General features: G+C 45.3%; 1 protein-coding gene across 3 annotated transcripts in view; it reads right to left on the bottom strand.

Moving 5' to 3' along the window:
• rmc1 (regulator of MON1-CCZ1) overlaps nucleotides 1–17,763 on the bottom strand; it is a 57,384-nt gene that overhangs the window by 28,024 nt on the left and 11,597 nt on the right. For all 3 annotated transcript variants that reach the window (XM_067977682.1, XM_067977683.1, XM_067977684.1), the window contains exons 3-9: nucleotides 9,848–9,932; nucleotides 9,695–9,751; nucleotides 9,514–9,600; nucleotides 8,804–8,944; nucleotides 1,027–1,124; nucleotides 609–698; nucleotides 420–525 (exon numbers count right to left, since the gene is read on the bottom strand). In XM_067977682.1, the coding sequence (XP_067833783.1) occupies nucleotides 420–525; nucleotides 609–698; nucleotides 1,027–1,124; nucleotides 8,804–8,944; nucleotides 9,514–9,600; nucleotides 9,695–9,751; nucleotides 9,848–9,932 (664 nt within the window). The remainder of the gene's footprint in view (nucleotides 1–419; nucleotides 526–608; nucleotides 699–1,026; nucleotides 1,125–8,803; nucleotides 8,945–9,513; nucleotides 9,601–9,694; nucleotides 9,752–9,847; nucleotides 9,933–17,763) is intronic.

Genomic DNA, 17,763 nt, shown 5'->3' with positions numbered 1-17,763 from the left:
AGAGAAGATGTTTCCACTTGTGGGGAAGTCCAAAACTAGGGGCCATAAATATAAGATAGTCACCAATAAATCCAATATAGAATTCAGAAGAAACTTCTTTACCCAGAGAGTGGTGAGAATGTGGAACTCACTACCACAAGGAGTAGTTGAGGCGAATAACATGGATGCATTTAAGGGGAAACTCGATAAACACATGAGGGAGAAAGGAATAGAAGGATATGAAGAGGGTAGGCTAAGGCTCGTGTGGAGCATAAACACTGGCATGGACCTGTTGGGCCGAATGGCCTGTTTCTATGATGTACATTCTATGTAATTCTATGTAAATAGGGCAAGTAGATGCCATTGTTAATTTTTATCCTTCCACTGAGATTATCACCTAATAGTAAGTAGGAAAGAAGATCACAGAGTAGATTTCTTACCTGAGAGCTCTGGTGATGGACCACAACCATGTTATCAACAACATTCAGAGCAAATTTCCCTGTGATATTTAGTTTTAATATATGCATTTTCTTGCACTGTCCTTCCCTGCAATTAAAATGCAACATAAATTTAGGAAATCAATCCAAAATACGGTGTGACTAAATGTGATCCCAATCACCTGGTCTTACCTAGGTAAATAGTACAAGATTACTTCTGCCCCCGGGTTATTAGGAGTTCTTGGTTGGTGCTTCAGATAAAGGACGTAAAGTTGTCCATATCTTGTGAGAAAGAAAGATTAAAAAATTACCATTACATTCTTAAAATTAACCCTGCCATTAGGATAGATTGTGGGAAACAGGATAAATGTAAATAAATGACAGTGCAATGGATTGGTTGGCATTCTTTCACCTACGGAACATGTAGTAAATGAACAGTCAGTTGCACCCACAGCTCGAGCTCTTTGTAAATGCATACTATGGAGTAGCACTGCCTCGGTGTGGCAGCATTGTTACAGATGCTCTTTCGAAGCATGGAAGGGAAACACCAATCTGCAATTATCATTATCAGTCAGTTGGGCTTTAAGATGAAGAAAAGCCTTTTACTTACATGGTGGCCATTATAATATCCCTGTCAGACAGGTTTCCAGATTTGGGAGAGGCAGGCAGCTCAATTTCAAACTTTGGCATTTTGGACATTGTTCCACTCTGGAAAGCAAAATCAAATCGGTTAAGTCTCAATACGCATCCAAACACTTGTGCCACAGCACCTTATCGCAATAAGGAGGCTGAGTGCACACTCAAAGAGCATTAGGGAACAAAACTGGACCGTTTTCTAAATAGGTAAATTGCTGTATCGCAATGGGTCGCCATTTAAATCCCCACCCGATACCCTTACCCACGCTGGATGCCAGCGATGCACAAGCATTCCTTACTCCCAGCGATACTAGGGTCCAAATGGTAGGAAAAAAGAAAAAAAAAGCTAACATTTTTATAGCTCCTTTCACAATCTCACGACTCTACGGCCAATTAAATACTTCTGAAGTGCAGTCACCGTTGTAATGTAGGAAACGCAGCAGCCAATTTGAGCACAGCAAGTTCCTACAAACAGCAATGTGATAATGACCAGATCGTCTGTGGGTTTTTAAAAAAAATATAAGTGATGTAGGAATTACATGAGATAATTCCCTCATTTGCATGACATTATAACAAGCACCCATTTGTATGATGATGTATTATGCAATCCCCCAAATCCTTCACAAATTCCAACGAACAGAGAAAGAACATGGACCCATCATCATTTTCGCCAATGCCTGCCCAGGTTTTTACAGGTTGAAAATTTGTGCCTGCAATCTGAGATCAGAGATATACCTTCCCATTATCTCTGCAGCAGAAACAGAGTTCTCTGTGGATTGACCAGTTATTTTACCAGCCCTGTAATTACTAATATGGAGTGGCAACAAAGCTGAGCTTTGGTGGGACCATAGGCATGAAATCAGCCTCTGTGAGCTTATTATCATCTGTTTGAAAACAAAGCCACCAGATTTGATTAGAGTTAGAATGGAATTTTAACAGTCGTAAGAATTGTACAATAAAGAAATATGTGAGTTACCATTTTTAAAAATTAAAATAAAAGCACACAGCAAAGTCCTATTAAAATCTTCACATACCTAAACAGCATTTATCCATTAACTTCAGAAAATTTCTATTCCATTAAAATTCAGATTCACTTTTTTAAAATTAACGGCCATGAACTTTTTCTGCCATAAGATTCACTTTTGTGACCCTTTCATTCTGGACAGTGCTAAAACAACTTGCATTTACATTTTTTAAAATTCGTTCATGGGATGTGGGCCAGCATTCATTGCCCATCCCTAATTGCCCTTGAGAAGGTGGTGGTGAGCCGCCTTCTTGAACCGCTGCAGTCCGTGTGGTGAAGGTTCTCCCACAGTGCTGTTAGGAAGGGAGTTCCAGGATTTGGACCCAGTGACGATGAAGGAACGGCGATATATTTCCAAGTCGGGATGGTGTGTGACTTGGATGGGAACGTGCAGGTGGTGGTGTTCCCATGTGCCTGCTGCTCTTGTCCTTCTAGGTGGTAGCGGTCACGGGCTTGGGAGGTGCTGTCGAAGAAGCCTTGGCGAGTTGCTGCAGTGCATCCTGTGGATGGTACACACTGCAGCCACTGTGCGCCAGTGGTGAAGGGAGTGAATGTTTAGGGTGGTGGATGGGGTGCCAATCCTTTGTCCTGGATGGTGTCGAGCTTCTTGAGTGTTGTTGGAGCTGCACTCATCCAAGCAAGTGAAGACTATTCCATCACACTCCTGACTTGTAGAGGGTGGAAAGGCTTTGGGGAGTCAGGAGGTGAGTCACTCGCCGCAGAATACCCAGCCTCTGACCTGCTCTCGTAGCCAGAGTATTTATGTGGCTGGTCCAGTTAAGTTTCTGGTCAATGGTGACCCCCAGAATGTTGACGGTGGGGGATTGGGCGATGGTAATGCCATTGAATGTCAAGGGGAGGTGGTTAGACTCTCTCTTGTTGGAGCTGGTCATTGCCTGGCACTTGTCTGGCACGAATGTTACTTGCCACTTATCAGCCCCAAGCCTGGATGTTGTCCAGGTCTTGCTGCATGCGGGCTCGGACTGCTTCATTATTTGAGGGGTTGCGAATGGAACTGAACACTGTGCAATCATCAGCGAACATCCTCATTTCTGACCTTATGATGGAGGGAAGGTCATTGATGAAGCAGCTGAAGATGGTTGGGCCTAGGACACTGCCCTGAGGAATTCCTGCAGCAATGTCCTGGGGCTGAGATGATTGGCCTCCAACAACCACTACCATCTTCCTTTGTGCTAGGTATGACTCCAGCCACTGGAGAGTTTTCCCCGATTCCCATTGACTTCAATTTTACGAGGGCTCCTTGGTGCCACACTCTGTCAAATGCTGCCTTGATGTCAAGGGCAGTCACTCTCACCTCTGGAATTCAGCTTTTTTGTCCATGTTTGGACCAAGGCTGAGGTCTGGAGCCGAGTGGTCCCGGCGGAACCCAAACTGAGCATCGGTGAGCAGGTTATTGGTGAGTAAGTGCCGCTTGATAGCACTGTCGACGACACCTTCCATCACTTTGCTGATGATTGAGAGTAGACTGATGGGGTGGTAATTGGCCGGATTGGATTTGTCCTGCTTTTTGTGGACAGGACACACCTGGGCAATTTTCCACATTGTCGGGTAGATGCCAGTCTTGTAGCTGTACTGGAACAGCTTGGCTAGAGGCGCAGCTAGTTCTGGAGCACAAGACTTCAGCACTACAGCCGGGATGTTGTCGGGGCCCATAGCCTTTGCTGTATCCAGTGCACTCAGCCGTTTCTTGATATCACGTGGAATGAATCGAACTGGCTGAGGACTGGCTTCTGTGATGGTGGGGATATCGGGAGGAGGCAGAGATGGATCATCCGCTCGGCACTTCTGGCTGAAGATGGTTGCAAATGCTTCAGCCTTGTCTTTTGCACTCACATGCTGGACTCTGCCATCATTGAGGATGGGGATGTTTACAGAGCCTCCTCCTCCCATTAGTTGTTTAATTGTCCACTACCATTCACGACTGGATGTGGCAGGACTGCAGAGCTTTAATCTGATTCGTTGGTTGTGGAATCGCTTAGCTGTGACTATAGAGTGTTGCTTCCGCTGTTTAGCATGCATGTAGTCCTGAGCTGCAGCTTCACCAGGTTGACACCTCATTTTTAGGTACGCCTGGTGCTGCTCCTGGCATGCTCTTCTACACTCCTCATTGAACCAGGGTTGATCCCCTGGCTTGTTGGTAATGGTAGAGTGAGGAATATGCCGGGCCATGAGGTTACAGATTGTGCTGAAATACAATTCTGCTGCTGCTGATGGCCCATAGTGCCTCATGGATGCCCAGTTTTGAGCTGCTAGATCTGTTCTGAATCTATCCCATTTAGCATGGTGGTAGTGCCACACAACACGTTGGATGGTGTCCTCAGTGCAAAGACGGGACTTCATCTCCACGAGGACTGTGCGGTGGTCACTTCTACCAATGGACAGATGCATTTGCGACAGGTAGATTGGTGAGGACGAGGTCAAGTGAGTTTTTCCCTCGTGTTGGTTCGCTCACCACCTGCCGCAGGCCCAGTCTGGCAGCTATGTCCTTCAGGACTCGGCCAGCTCGGTCAGTAGTGGTGCTACCGAGCCAATCTTGGTGATGGACATTGAAGTCCCCCACCCAGAGTACATTATGTCCCTTGCTACCCTCAGTGCTTCCTCCAAGTGGTATTCAACATGGAGAAGGACTGAGGGAGGGCGGTTGGTGGTAATCAGCAGGAGGTTTCCTTGCCCATGTTTGACCTGATGCCATGAGATTTCATGGGGTCCAGAGTCAATGTTAAGGACTCCCAGGGCCACTCCCTCCTGACTGTATATCACTGTACCCCCACTTCTGGTCGGTCTGTCCTGCCAGTGGGACAGGACATACCCAGGGATGGTAATGGAAGAGTCTGTGGACATTGGCTGAAAGGTATGATTCTGTGAGTATGGCTGTGTCAGGCTGTTGCTTGACTAGTCTGTGGGACAGCTCTTCCAATTTTGGCACAATTCCCAAAGGTTAGTGAGCAGGACTTTGCAGGGTCGACTGGGCTTGATTTGCCTTTGTCGTGTCCGGTGCCTAGTGGCTCGATGCCGGGTGGTCCAGCCAGTTTTATTCTTAGTATGACTTTTTTTAAGCGAGATTTTACAACGGAGTGGCTTGCTAGGCCATTTCAGAGGGCAATTAAGAATCAACCACATTGTTGTAGGTCTGGAATCACATCTCGGCCAGACCGGGTAAGGACGGCAGGTTTCCTTCCCTAAAGGACATTAGTGAACCAGATGGGTTTTTATGACAATCCGGTAGTTTCATGGCCATCATTACTGATACTAGTATTTTAATTCCAGATTTTATTTAATTAATTGAATTTAAATTCCCCAGCTGCCATGGCAGGATTTGAACTCATGACTCCAGATTTAGGTCCAGGCCTCTGGATTACTAGTCCAGTAACATAACCACAATGCTATAGTACCCGTTAGGATGTTTTACTACATTAAAGGCGCTAAGGCATTAGATTCCCCCATGATGTTACCCCCTCATGGGGGAATCCAAAACTCGGGGGCATAGTCTCAGAATAAGGGGTCGCCCGTTTAAGACGGAAATGAGGAGGAATTTCTTCTCCCAGAGGGTCGTGAATCTTTGGAATTGTTTACCCCAAAAAAGCTGTGGAGGCTGAGTCATTGAATATATTCAAGGCTGAGTTAGATAAATTTTTAATCAGCAAGGGCGTCAAAGGATATGGGGAAAAGGTCGGAAAGTGGAGTGGAGGTAAAAATCAGATCAGCCATGATCTCATTGAATGGCGGAGCAGGCTCGAGGGGCCGAGCCGCCTACTCCTGCTCCTATCTCTTATGGTCTTATATTAGGACAGGTGACCAAAAGCTTGGTCAAAGAGGTGGTTTTAAGGAGCGTCTCAAAGGAGGAGAGGTAGAGAGGCAGAGAGGTTTAGGGAGGGAATTCCAGAGCTTAGGGTCTAGGCAGCTGAAGGCACGGCCGCCAATGGTGGGGCAAAGGAAATCGGGGATGCGCAAGAGGCCAGAATTGGAGGAGCGCAGAGATCTCGGAGGGTTGTAAGGCTGGAGGAGGTTACAGAGATAGAGAGGGACGAGGCAATGGAGAGATTTGAATACAAGGAGCTTTAATTAAACTGTTCCCTATCCCAAAATTCACACTGGCTGATTTGTATTTCTGATTCAATTTAAAAATTCTGATTGCACACAGGGCATGATTAAGAAGTTTGCAGATGATACAAAAATTGGGCGTGTGGTTGATAGTGAGGAGGAAAGCTGCAGACTACAGGAAGATATCAATTGACTGGTCAGGTGGGCAGAAAAGTGGCAAATGGAATTGAATCCATTTGGCGAGGGCAAGGGAATGGAATACACAATAAATGGGAGGATACCCTATGAGGTGTAGAGGAAGTGAGGGACCTTGGAGTGCATGTCCACAGATCCCTGAAGGTAGCAGATCAGGTAGATAAGGTGGTTAAAAAGGCATACGGGATACTTTCCTTTATTAGCCGAGGTATAGAATATCAAGAGCAGGGAGGTTATGCTAGAACTGTATAAAACATTGGTTAGGCCACAGCTTGAGTACTGCTTACAGTTCTGGTCACCACATTACAGAAAAGATGTGATTGCACTGGAGAAGGTGCAGAGGAGATTTACGAGAATTTTAGATATAAGGAAAGATTGGACAGGCAGGGGTGTTTTCATTGGAACAAAGGAGGCTGAGGGGTGATTTAATTGAGGAGCATAAAATTATGAGGGGCCTAGATAGAGTGGCAGAGGAGTCAGTGACCAGGGGGCATAGATTTAAAGTAATTGGTAGACAGATTAGAGGGGAGCTGAGGAGAACATTTTTCACCCAGAGGATGGTGGGGGTCTGGAACTCACTGCCTGAAAGGGTGGTAGAGGCAGAAACCCTAAACTCATTTAAAGGGTACTTGGATGTGCACCTGAAGAGCCGTAACCTACAGGGCTACGGACCAAGTGCTGGAAAGTGGGATTAAGATGGATAGCTCTTTTTCAGCCGGCACGGACATGATGGGCTGAATGGCCTCCTTCTGTGCCGTAACTTTCTATGATTCTATAGAGCAAGAAAAAGCCGTTCACTCCATGAACAGCACAACCACCTTCAAAGGAGTGTACAATCTTGCCCATTGGTGGACTTGGTCCTATTTACTAAATGTTCAGAATTTAGCTGCAAACATAAAAATGCATAATTTTTTTTGGCATAAGCATTCACGCGTCTTGCAGAGAAAGGAAGTTTTTTTTTTAAGAACTTGTTGGATTTGCACATTAATTGCCCATTAAATTCGCCACAGAAAGTTAGGGCTCAAAATCAATAGAGTACGGGCAGGTTGAGAAAGCGGTTAAAAAAGCACACCGGATCCTGGGCTTTATAAATAGAGGCATAGAGTACACAAGCAAGGAAGATATAATGAACCTTTATAAAACACTGGTTCGGCCACAGCTGGAGTATTGTGTCCAATTCTGGGCACCGCACTTTAGGAAGGATGTGAAAAATAGATTCCAGGTGGTTATTTCAGAGTTCTCATTGGTTTTGGTGCAGGGACAGTGTCTGTATGCAGATAGTGATGAAGTCTGTCTCCTTTAGTCTAGTGCTTGAATCTATTATTCTGTTTATCTGACCACCTATGAGCAAGTGAAGTCCTTAGAGAGGGTGCAGAAGAGATTTACTAGAATGATTCCAGGGATGAGGGACTTCAGTTACGTGGATAGACTGGAGAAGCTGGGATTGTTCTCCTCGGAACAGAGAAGGTTGAAAGGAGATTTGATAGAGGTGTTCAAAATCACGAGGGGTCTAGACAGAGTAGATAGAGAGAAACTGTTCCCATTGGCAAAACCAGCGGGCACAGATTTAAGGCAATTGGCAAAAGAACCAAAGGCGACATGAGGAAAAACTTTATTGGGCAATGAGTGGTTATGATCTAGAATGCGTTGCCTGAAAGGGTGGTGGAAGTGGATTCAATCGTGGCTTCTAAAAGGGAATTGGATAAGGACTTGAAGGAAAAAATATTTGCAGGGCTACAGCGAAAGGGCGGGGGAGTGGGACTAACTGGATTGCTCTTGCACAGAGCCGGTACAGGCTCAACGGGCTGAATGGCCTCCTTTCGTGCTGTAACCATTCCATGATTCTATGATTTATTTCTGTTTGCTTCAGAGTCATTAAGCTGATTCATCAAAAAGCTGATAAAAGTTATCTGGTGGGAATAATTCCTAATAAAATATAACGAAGTTGCTCAATCCTAGTGCAACTTAAGAAAGTCATTTCGTAAATTATATAAATTTATCAGCCAATATAACATTAAATTGTTACAATTATCCATTATTTTGTGCATTTGTTCTGTTTGTTATTTACCCTGAATAACGTTTTCTAAAACGATGTTCTATTCAAGGGGTTGTGATTTTTTTTACGGTGATGCACACAGCCTTTATATCGGTGCACAAACCCAAATTCATTCCACACCTGGTCGAAAAAAAATTGGAGGGAACATTGTTCCTCACCCTCCCAGCCCAGCACTTTGATCAATAAATATTTCTGCTCTCATTTATCTATTTATATAAAAATAAAACATGAAGCCGGCGATCCCAAGCAGTAGATTTTGGGAAATCGGGGGGTGCGCAGCATTTACGATTTCAGACACATTTTCTATTAAGAAAATAATAAACTACAAACGTTTCAGAAACTTTGAAGTGCGTAAAGAACGAGAGTGTGGAAAAGACCGCAGGTGGTGAGATTAGAGAACAACGTCTAACTTACTCTGAAATAAAACGGCTGAAGAACATTCCCATGTACTGTGGTAGACAGAAGGAGGACAGCAGTTTCTGGGCAGTACATGCACCAGTTAACATTGATGCTCTGATTCTTTAGTAGCTTTAAACTACGCTTGTCAGGTAATACCTGGAAATAACAAAAACATCAATACCTGAGGCCAAGGTGCAATTGTGACTTTCAGTGCTTTTGCATTTCAGTATGTGTATCCTGCACTAGTTTTTATTCAAAAAGCAATTTCTCAATAATGGTCGAGGCAACCTCATTCTCTTTTGGATCACTGTGCTTCTGTGATGACAAGCAAAAAAAACCACAATTTTTGAAGATGCTTAAGATTCAAGGGGCAAATATAATATCTTAACAGCAATGTACACACAGCCGATTACATTTACCGAAATAACCTGGACTCCACAAAACTGTATTCACTTGTTAGTAATTCACTGCGAAATAGAAGAATTTACTACTGTGTAATTGGAATTAAAAACCTTCCCAATTGAAAATGGTTTCTCGTGATTATTACAGAATTCGAGCCTTTTGACAATTAGTTATGTTTTCAGATAGAGAAAGGACCAAAGGGATATGACAAGAAGGTGGTTAAATGGGATTATGAGAGAGAAGTTGACAGCTTGTTTGGCCTTTTCCTGCCCTTACACATGATGTCCTTACACACAGTACTTGTCCTTACACACAGTACTTACCTGATAAAATTCAATGCCTTGATCAGTAATAAATACTATTTCATTCGTGCTGGTCCAACAGAAACCCAGGATGTTGGCATTTTTGGTCTACAGGCAAGTAAGATGAAAAGATACATTATTACACGGTCAAGAAAATTACATTTTAGATTCAAAGCACGCAAGTTTTAATTATAATTATTACCTTGCATTCTTGAGTGTATTCTGTTTGGGGCAGGTCAGGAATGAAGTTAATAAAATCCTGCAAATAATATTCAAGAGTTTAGTACGCATTGTGACAGTGTATTTCCTTCCAACCCCAAACCATTAAAATACAGCCTGTAAAACAATTCCTTACCACAGCCTTTGGCGTTCTCTGCAGAGCTAAAATTTTGTTCCCAAATGAAAATTTGATGCATTTCACTTCTCCTTTGTCTTCCATTCTTTGAAAGGAATAATAAAAATAATTTTAGGGTAAAAGATCTGGCTTAAGCACGCAATCTGTCGTTACCAGGGGTTTTATTTTTAATCCCACAAGCTTTCGGGGGCTTTCCCCTTCCTCAGGCGGTGTGGAAAGGGGAAAGGGGAAAGCTCCTGAAAGCTTGTGGGATTAAAAATAAAATCGTTGGACTATAACTTGGTGTTGTAAAATTGTTTACAATTGTTAACCCCAGTCCATCACCGGCATCTCCACATCATGGTTACCAGGGGGAAAGAGATAGAAGATAAACGGCAGCCCATGTTCCTTGGTTCGAGGTTCAACAAAAGCACACTCATGAAATTTTAAATCCAGTGGTTTCTTTTTTTTTTAAAAAGACTGGGGGAAGGGGGAGTTAAGACTGGAGATGGGACACATGCAGACAGCTGACCATTTTCCAATAGAACCCAGTATATATTCACAGAGGGGATAAAAGGCTGGTCAAGTTTTTTTCATTGCTCCCTCTCTCGATGGCTCAGTTTATTCGGAGAGTAGGTGAGCATACCGGTCAGGGGGGCCAGGTTTGATACCAGGTCTACACTGAGCTACAGGTGGCACTCTTGGTTTGGGAAGGGCGAGGTTAACCGGCATTCCCGCTTCTGATTGCTATCTGGGAAAACCTATTGAGAACGTGCATCTGTGGATATCAGGTGAGGTTAGGAACTGGTATGCCCCCCATTTTGATTATCCTGCTGACACTCACTAACTGGGATCAAGGGATATTGGGAAAAAGCAGGAACAGGGTACTGAGTTAGACGATCAGCCATGATCATTTTGAATGGCGGAGCAGGCCCGAAGGGCCAAACGGCCTACTCTTGCTCCTATTTTCTATGTTTCTATGTAACAAAGCAAGGCTCGCATATGGATAATGGTCACGAGGGCAAGTTGGCTGGCACCTGTGGAACAGTCCACCAGTAAGACAGGAAGAACATGGGAACAGGGGGAGGCCATTCAGCCCCTCAAGCTTGCTCCACCATTCAAGTAAATCATGGCTGATCTGTGCTCAACTCTGTTTACCCATCATGGCTCTATATTCCTTGACACCCCCACCTAATATAAAATCTATCAATCTCAGTCTTGGAAGTTTGAATTGACCCCCAGCATCCACAGACATTTGGGGGGGGGGGGGGGGGGGGGGGGAGGGGGGAATTCCAGATTTCCACTACCGTTTGTGTGAAAAAGTGCTTCCTGATTTCATTCCTAATGGCCTAGCTCTAATTTTAAGATTGTGCCCTGTGCTGGATTCCCCCACCAGGAGGAAATAGAATCTCTGATTCTACCTATCATATCCTTTTATAATTAAATCACCCCTCAATCTTCTAAACTCAGGGGAATATAAGCCAAGTTTATACAACCTGTCCTCCTAACCTAACCCTTTTAGTTCTGGTGTAATTCTGGTGAATCCGCACTGTACCCGATCCAAGGCCAATCTATCCTTCCTGAGGTGCGGTGCCCAGAATGAACGCAGTATCTCCAGATGGGGTCTGACCAAGGCTTTGTACAACTCATGTGTAACTTCCACCCTTTTGTATTCCAATCCCCTTGAGATAAAGGCCAACATTCATAGGAACAAAAGAACAGGAGGAGGCCATTCAGCCCCTTGAGCCACTTCCACCATTCAATTAGATCATGGCTGATCTGTATCTTAACTCCATCAACCCGCCTTGGTTCCATATCCCTTAATACCCTTACCCAACAAAAATCTATCAATCTCAGTTTTGAAATTTTCAATTGACCCCCCCAGGCTCAACAGCTATTTTGGGCCGGGGGGGGGGGGGGGGGGAAAGAGGAAAGAGTTCCAGATTCCCACTCCCCTTTGTGTGAAGAAGTGCTTCCTGACATCACCCCTGAATGGCCTAGCTCTAATTTTAAGGTTATGCCCCCTTGTTCTGGACTCCCCCACCAGAGGAAATAGTTTCTCTCTCTATCTACCCTCTCAAATCCTTTAGTCATCTTAAACCCCTCAATCAGATCACCCCTTAATCTTCTATACTCGAGATGTGGAGATGCCGGTGATGGACTGGGGTTGACAATTGTAAACAATTTTACAACACCAAGTTATAGTCCAGCAATTTTATTTTAAATTCACAAGCTTTCGGAGGCTTCCTCCTTCGTCAGGTAAATGTTCAGGATCTCCTTGAAGCCTACGCATTTATACATATAGAACAATACATGGTGTTTACAGACTGCCCCTGCAACGGGCAGTTGCAGGGGCAGTCTGTAAACACCATGTATTGTTCTATATGTATAAATGCGTAGGCTTCAAGGAGATCCTGAACATTTACCTGAGGAAGGAGGAAGTCTCCGAAAGCTTGTGAATTTAAAATAAAATTGCTGGACTATAACTTGGTGTTGTAAAATTGTTTACAATTCTATACTCGAGGGAATACAAGCCTAGTCTATTCACCCTGTCCTCATAATTTGACACTTCAGATTACTTTTGGTACCTGTGCACGAGTTTTGAGTGATTTGTGTACCTACAGACCCAAATCCCTTTCCTCTTCCACAGTTCGTTGTCTTTTGCCATTAAGAAAACATTCTGATTTGTCTTTCTTGGATCAAAGGTGGATGGCCCACAATGAACTCCATCTGCCACAGTTTCGCTCACTCATTTAATCTTAGAACATAAGAAATAGGAGCAGGAGTAGGCCATACAGTCCTCGAGCCTGCTCCGCTGTTCAATAAGACCACGGCTGATCTTCGACCTCAACTCCACTTTCCTGCCCGATCCCCAAAACCCTTGATTCCCTTAGAGTCCAAAAATCTATCGATCTCAGTCTTGAACATACTCAACGGCTGAGCATCCACAGCCCTCTGGAGTAGAGAATTTCAGATTCACAACCTACTGAGTGAAGAAATTCCTCCTCATCTCAGTCTTAAATGGTCGACCCTTATCCTGCGACTACACCCCCTAGTTCTAGACTCTCCAGCCAGAGGAAACAACCTCTCAGCATCAACCCTGTCAAGCCCCCTCAGAATCTTATATGTTTCAATGAGATCACCTCTCATTCTTCTAAACTTCAGAGAGTATAGGCCCATTCTACTCAACCTCTCCTCATTAGGACAATCCTCTCATCCCAGGAATCAATCTAGTGAACCTCCATTGCACCTCTAAGGAAAGTATATCCTTCCTTGGATAAGGAGGCCAAAACTGTACAAAGTACTCCAGGTGAGGTCTCACCAAAGCCCTGTGCAATTATAGTAAGACTTCCTTACTCTTGTACTCCAACCCCTTTGCAATAAAGGCCAACATGCCACTTGCTTTCCTAATTGCCTGCTGTGCCTGCATGCTAACCTTTTGTGTTTCTTGTACAAGGACACCCAAGTCTCTTTGGACACCATCATTTAATAGTTTCTCACTACTTAAAAAATATTCTGTTTTTCTATTCTTCCTACCAAAGTGAATAACCTCACATTTTCCCACATTATACTCCATCTGCCACCTTCTTGCTCACTCGCTATATCCCTTTGCAGACTCTGTGTCCTCCTCACTGCTTACTTTCCCACCTAGCTTTGTATCGTCAGCAAACATGGATACATTACACTCAGAACCTTCATCCAAATCATTAATATAGATTGTAAATAGCTGAGGCCCAAGCACTGATCCTTGAGGCACCCCACTAATTACTGTCTGCCAACCTGAAAATGACCTGTTTATTCCGACTCTGTTTTCTGTCCTTTAAATCAATCTTTTTTTTTCTAATTTGTTCATGGGATGTGGGCGTCGCTGGCAAGGCCAGCATTTATTGCCCAACCCTAATTGCCCTCGAGAAGGTGGTGGTGAGCCGCCTTCTTGAACCGCTGCAGTCCTTATGGTGAAGGCAATCCTCTATCCATTCTAATATATTACCCCCAACTCCATGAGCCCTTATCTTGCGTAAGAACCTTTTATGTGGCACCTGATCGAATGCTTTTTGAAAATATGTCCCTCTGTAACTTCCTGCTCCCATCTACACAATTTACTGTGGCTCCTAACTTATTGGTGTCATCTGCAAAGTTGGATATACAACTTTCCATTCCTTCATCCAAGGCACTGATAAATATGGTGAAAAGCTGAGGCCCCAGTACAGATCCCTGCGGAACACCACTTGCCACATCCCGACAATCAGAGAACATTCCCTTTATCACTAATTTAATGGGAACATATTCTGATTGGAGGGGAACACAGGAAGATTAGCAGGCAAGATCAGTTTTGAAAAAAATCCAATGTGTAATCCTCATTAATGTATAACACAGCTTGAAGAAAAATACAATTCCAATTTTTAATTATATAGATTTTCTTCAACTAATGCATTTGTGATCGAATTTTAATACCCTCAGGGCAATAAATACTGCCTTGTAAGTGTCGCACACATCCCAAGACTAAAAAGCATAATCGGCCAGTATTTGCTGGAGCGGGGCATCTCGCAGCGTGCGCTGTTAGACTTTTTTCTGCACCCTTCAGCTTGAAAATTTTTGCCCTGTAACTTGCTGGAAGTGCGAGCTGATAACAGGCACAGCGAGGGCAACGGGGCATCTGGGACCTTAGTGAACGACGGGACCAACAGTCTATCTCCTTCACCAACGAGATTTAAGGATTACATAGAAACATAGAAAATAGGAGCAGGAGTAGGCCTTTCGGCCCTTCGAGCATGCTCCGCCATTCAATATGATCATGGCTGATCCTCTATCTCAATACCATATTCCTGCTCTCTCCCCATACCCCTTGATGCCTTTTGTGTCTAGAAATCTATCTCGCTCCTTCTTAAATATATTCAGTGACTTGGCCTCCACAGCTTTCTGTGGTAGAGAATTCCACAGGTTCACCACCCTCTGAGTGAAAAAAATCTCTCCTCATCTCAGTCCTAAATGTCCTACCCCGTATCCTGAGACTGTGACCCCTCGTTCTGGACCCCCAGCCAGGGGAAACATCCTCCCTGCATCCAGTCTGTCTAGCCCTGTTAGAATTTTATATGTTTCAATGAGATCCCCTCTCATTCTTCTAAACTCGAGTGAATACAGGCCGAGTCGACCCAATCTCTCCTCATACGACAGTCCTGCCATCCCAGGAATCAGTCTGGTGAACCTTCGCTGCACTCCCTCTATGGCAAGTATATCCTTTCTTAGGTAAGGAGACCAAAACTGCACACAATACTCCAGGTGTGATTGAGAAAGAAACAGACAAACAATGGAGAAGGAAATAGGGTGAATTAGAGTCAAATCAGGTACAGAAAGAACAATAAAGAGAGGGAAAGAAAGATTGGATTGAGAAAGAGAAACAGAAAGGAAAAGTAAGAAAAACATTTTTAAAATTAAAATGTGACATTTTTTAAATCTCTAACAGTAATTAATAACCTGAGAATGAGACTCAATCGTTTAAATTGTTCCCTTTCTAGGCAGGGAGGTTGATTAGCATTGTATTAACAATTATCATACCGTTAAAAAGGTACATAGAATGGTTAGAGCACGGAAGGAGGCCATTCGGCCCGTCGAGCCCATGCCGACTGTGTAAGAACAATCCAGTTAGTCCCATTCCCCCGCCCTTTCCCCGTAGCCCTGCAATTTTTTTTCCCCTCAAGTACTTATCCAGTTCCCTTTTAAAAGGCATGATTGAATCTGCCTCCACCACCCCCTCGGGCAGTGCATCCCAGATCCTAATCACTCGCTGTGTAAAAAAGTTTTTCCTCATGTCACCTTTGGTTCTTTTCCCAATTACCTTAAATCTGTGTCCTCTGGTTATCGACCCTTTCGCCAATGGGAACAGTTTCTCTCTATCTACTCTGTCCAGACCCTTCATGATTTTGAACACCTCTATCAAATCTCCTCTCAACCTTCTCTGTTCGAAGGAGAACAACCCCAGCTTCTCCAGTCTAGCCACATAACTGAAGTCCCTCATCCCTGGAATCATTCTAGTAAATCTCTTCTGCACCCTCTCTAAGGCCTTCAATCCTTCCTAAAGTGCAATGCCCAGAACTGGACACAATACTCCAGTTGTGGCTGAACCAGTGTTTTATAAAGGTTCATCATAACTTCCACACTTTTGTACTCAATGCCTCTATTTATAAAGCCCAGGATCCCGTATGCTTTTTTAACCGCTTTCTCAACCTGCCCGTACGCTATTAATAAACTTTCTGCAGCGAGTTTAATGGGCAAATAATGCACAAATCCAACAAGTTCTTAAAAATAACGGGGAGGCTATAGAATCATGGAAAATTTGCAGCACAGAAGGCGGCCATTCGGCCCATTGTGTCCGTGACAGCCGGAAATGAGCCACCCAACCTAATCCCACTTTCCAACACTTGGTCCGTAGCCTCGTAAGTTACGGCACTTCATGTGCACATCCAGGTACTTTTTAAATAAGCTGAGGGTTTCTGCCTCTACCACCCTTTCAGGCAGTGAGTTCCAGACTCTCACCACCCTCTGGGTGAAAAAATGTTTCCTCAGCTCCCCTCTAATCCTTCTACCAATTACTTTAAATCTATGCTCCTATTGACCTCTCTACTAAGGATGCCTGGTCACAGGACATCTGACCATGTGATGCCTGATCAAGTGACATTCGACCACATGACTTCTACAAATGTTAATACTTTCTAAGGTCGGGTCCCCTGTGTTGAGCTTGTGGTTTCGCGCCAGCAGCCATTTTACGACAAGTTTCAAGAACCGGAGGGGGTGGGAGCCGCGTACTCGCTCGGTCCCCGGGACGGAGCCGCGTACTCGCTCGGTCCCCGGGACGGAGCCGCGTACTCGCTCGGTCCCCGGGACGGAGCCGCGTACTCGCTCGGTCCCCGGGACGGAGCCGCGTACTCGCTCGGTCCCCGGGACGGAGCCGCGTACTCGCTCGGTCCCCGGGACGGAGCCGCGTACTCGCTCGGTCCCCGGGACGGAGCCGCGTACTCGCTCGGTCCCCGGGACGGAGCCGCGTACTCGCTCGGTCCCCGGGACGGAGCCGTGTACAGCACAAAACTGTCCAGTGCACAAAAGCCGTTTCTTTCACAAAACCCGCTGCCAACTTGAGCTGACCTACGTGATCTGCGCTTTAAGTTGTAAACTGACTTGGTGCATTGAAGGCTGTTTGTAGTTCCTAGTTTGCGAATGTTTGTGGTTTCCCGGTGCAGCTTGTATCTATTACAATGTAGGTTATTTGGGACGGTCAATCAGCATCTGTTTTGCCAGGTGTCTGTTTGTACAGGTTTCACTGTACATTAAACAAACCACTGCAACCTCACCTCACTTTTATACCATTAGCTTCAAAGATACTTCAATTGAACAGATCCAGACTAAGTTTAATCACTTTAGATCTTAACCACCACTCCCATTCTCTCTCAGACAGAAGGTGTGGGTAATGAAGGATGGCTGCACCTGAGCCACTGAGAGTGGAGGAGGTGTGGGCTGGTGCTCGGGGGGGGGATCCCCTATCGCTACACGGCCGGAGGGTGGGGGAGGTGTGGGCTGGTGCTCGGGGGGGGGATCCCCTATCGCTACACGGCCGGAGGGTGGGGGAGGTGTGGGCTGGTGCTCGGGGTGGGGATCCCCTAGCGGTACACGGCCGGAGGGTGGGGGAGGTGTGGGCAAGCTCGGGGTGGGGATCCCCTATCGCTACACGGCCGGAGGGTGGGGGAGGTGTGGGCAAGCCCGGGGTGGGGATCCCCTATCGCTACACGGCCGGAGGGTGGAGGAGGTGTGGGCTGGTGCTCGGGGTGGGGAATCCCCTATCGCTACACGGCCGGAGGGTGGGGGAGGTGTGGGCTGGTGCTCGGGATGGGGATCCCCTATCGCTACACGGCCGGAGGGTGGGGGAGGTGTGGGCTGGTGCTCGG

Source organism: Heptranchias perlo, chromosome 3 (genome assembly GCF_035084215.1).
Source record: "Heptranchias perlo isolate sHepPer1 chromosome 3, sHepPer1.hap1, whole genome shotgun sequence".
NCBI classification, from domain to species: Eukaryota; Metazoa; Chordata; class Chondrichthyes; order Hexanchiformes; family Hexanchidae; genus Heptranchias; species Heptranchias perlo.
This window is presented reverse-complemented; position numbering and strand designations above follow the sequence as displayed.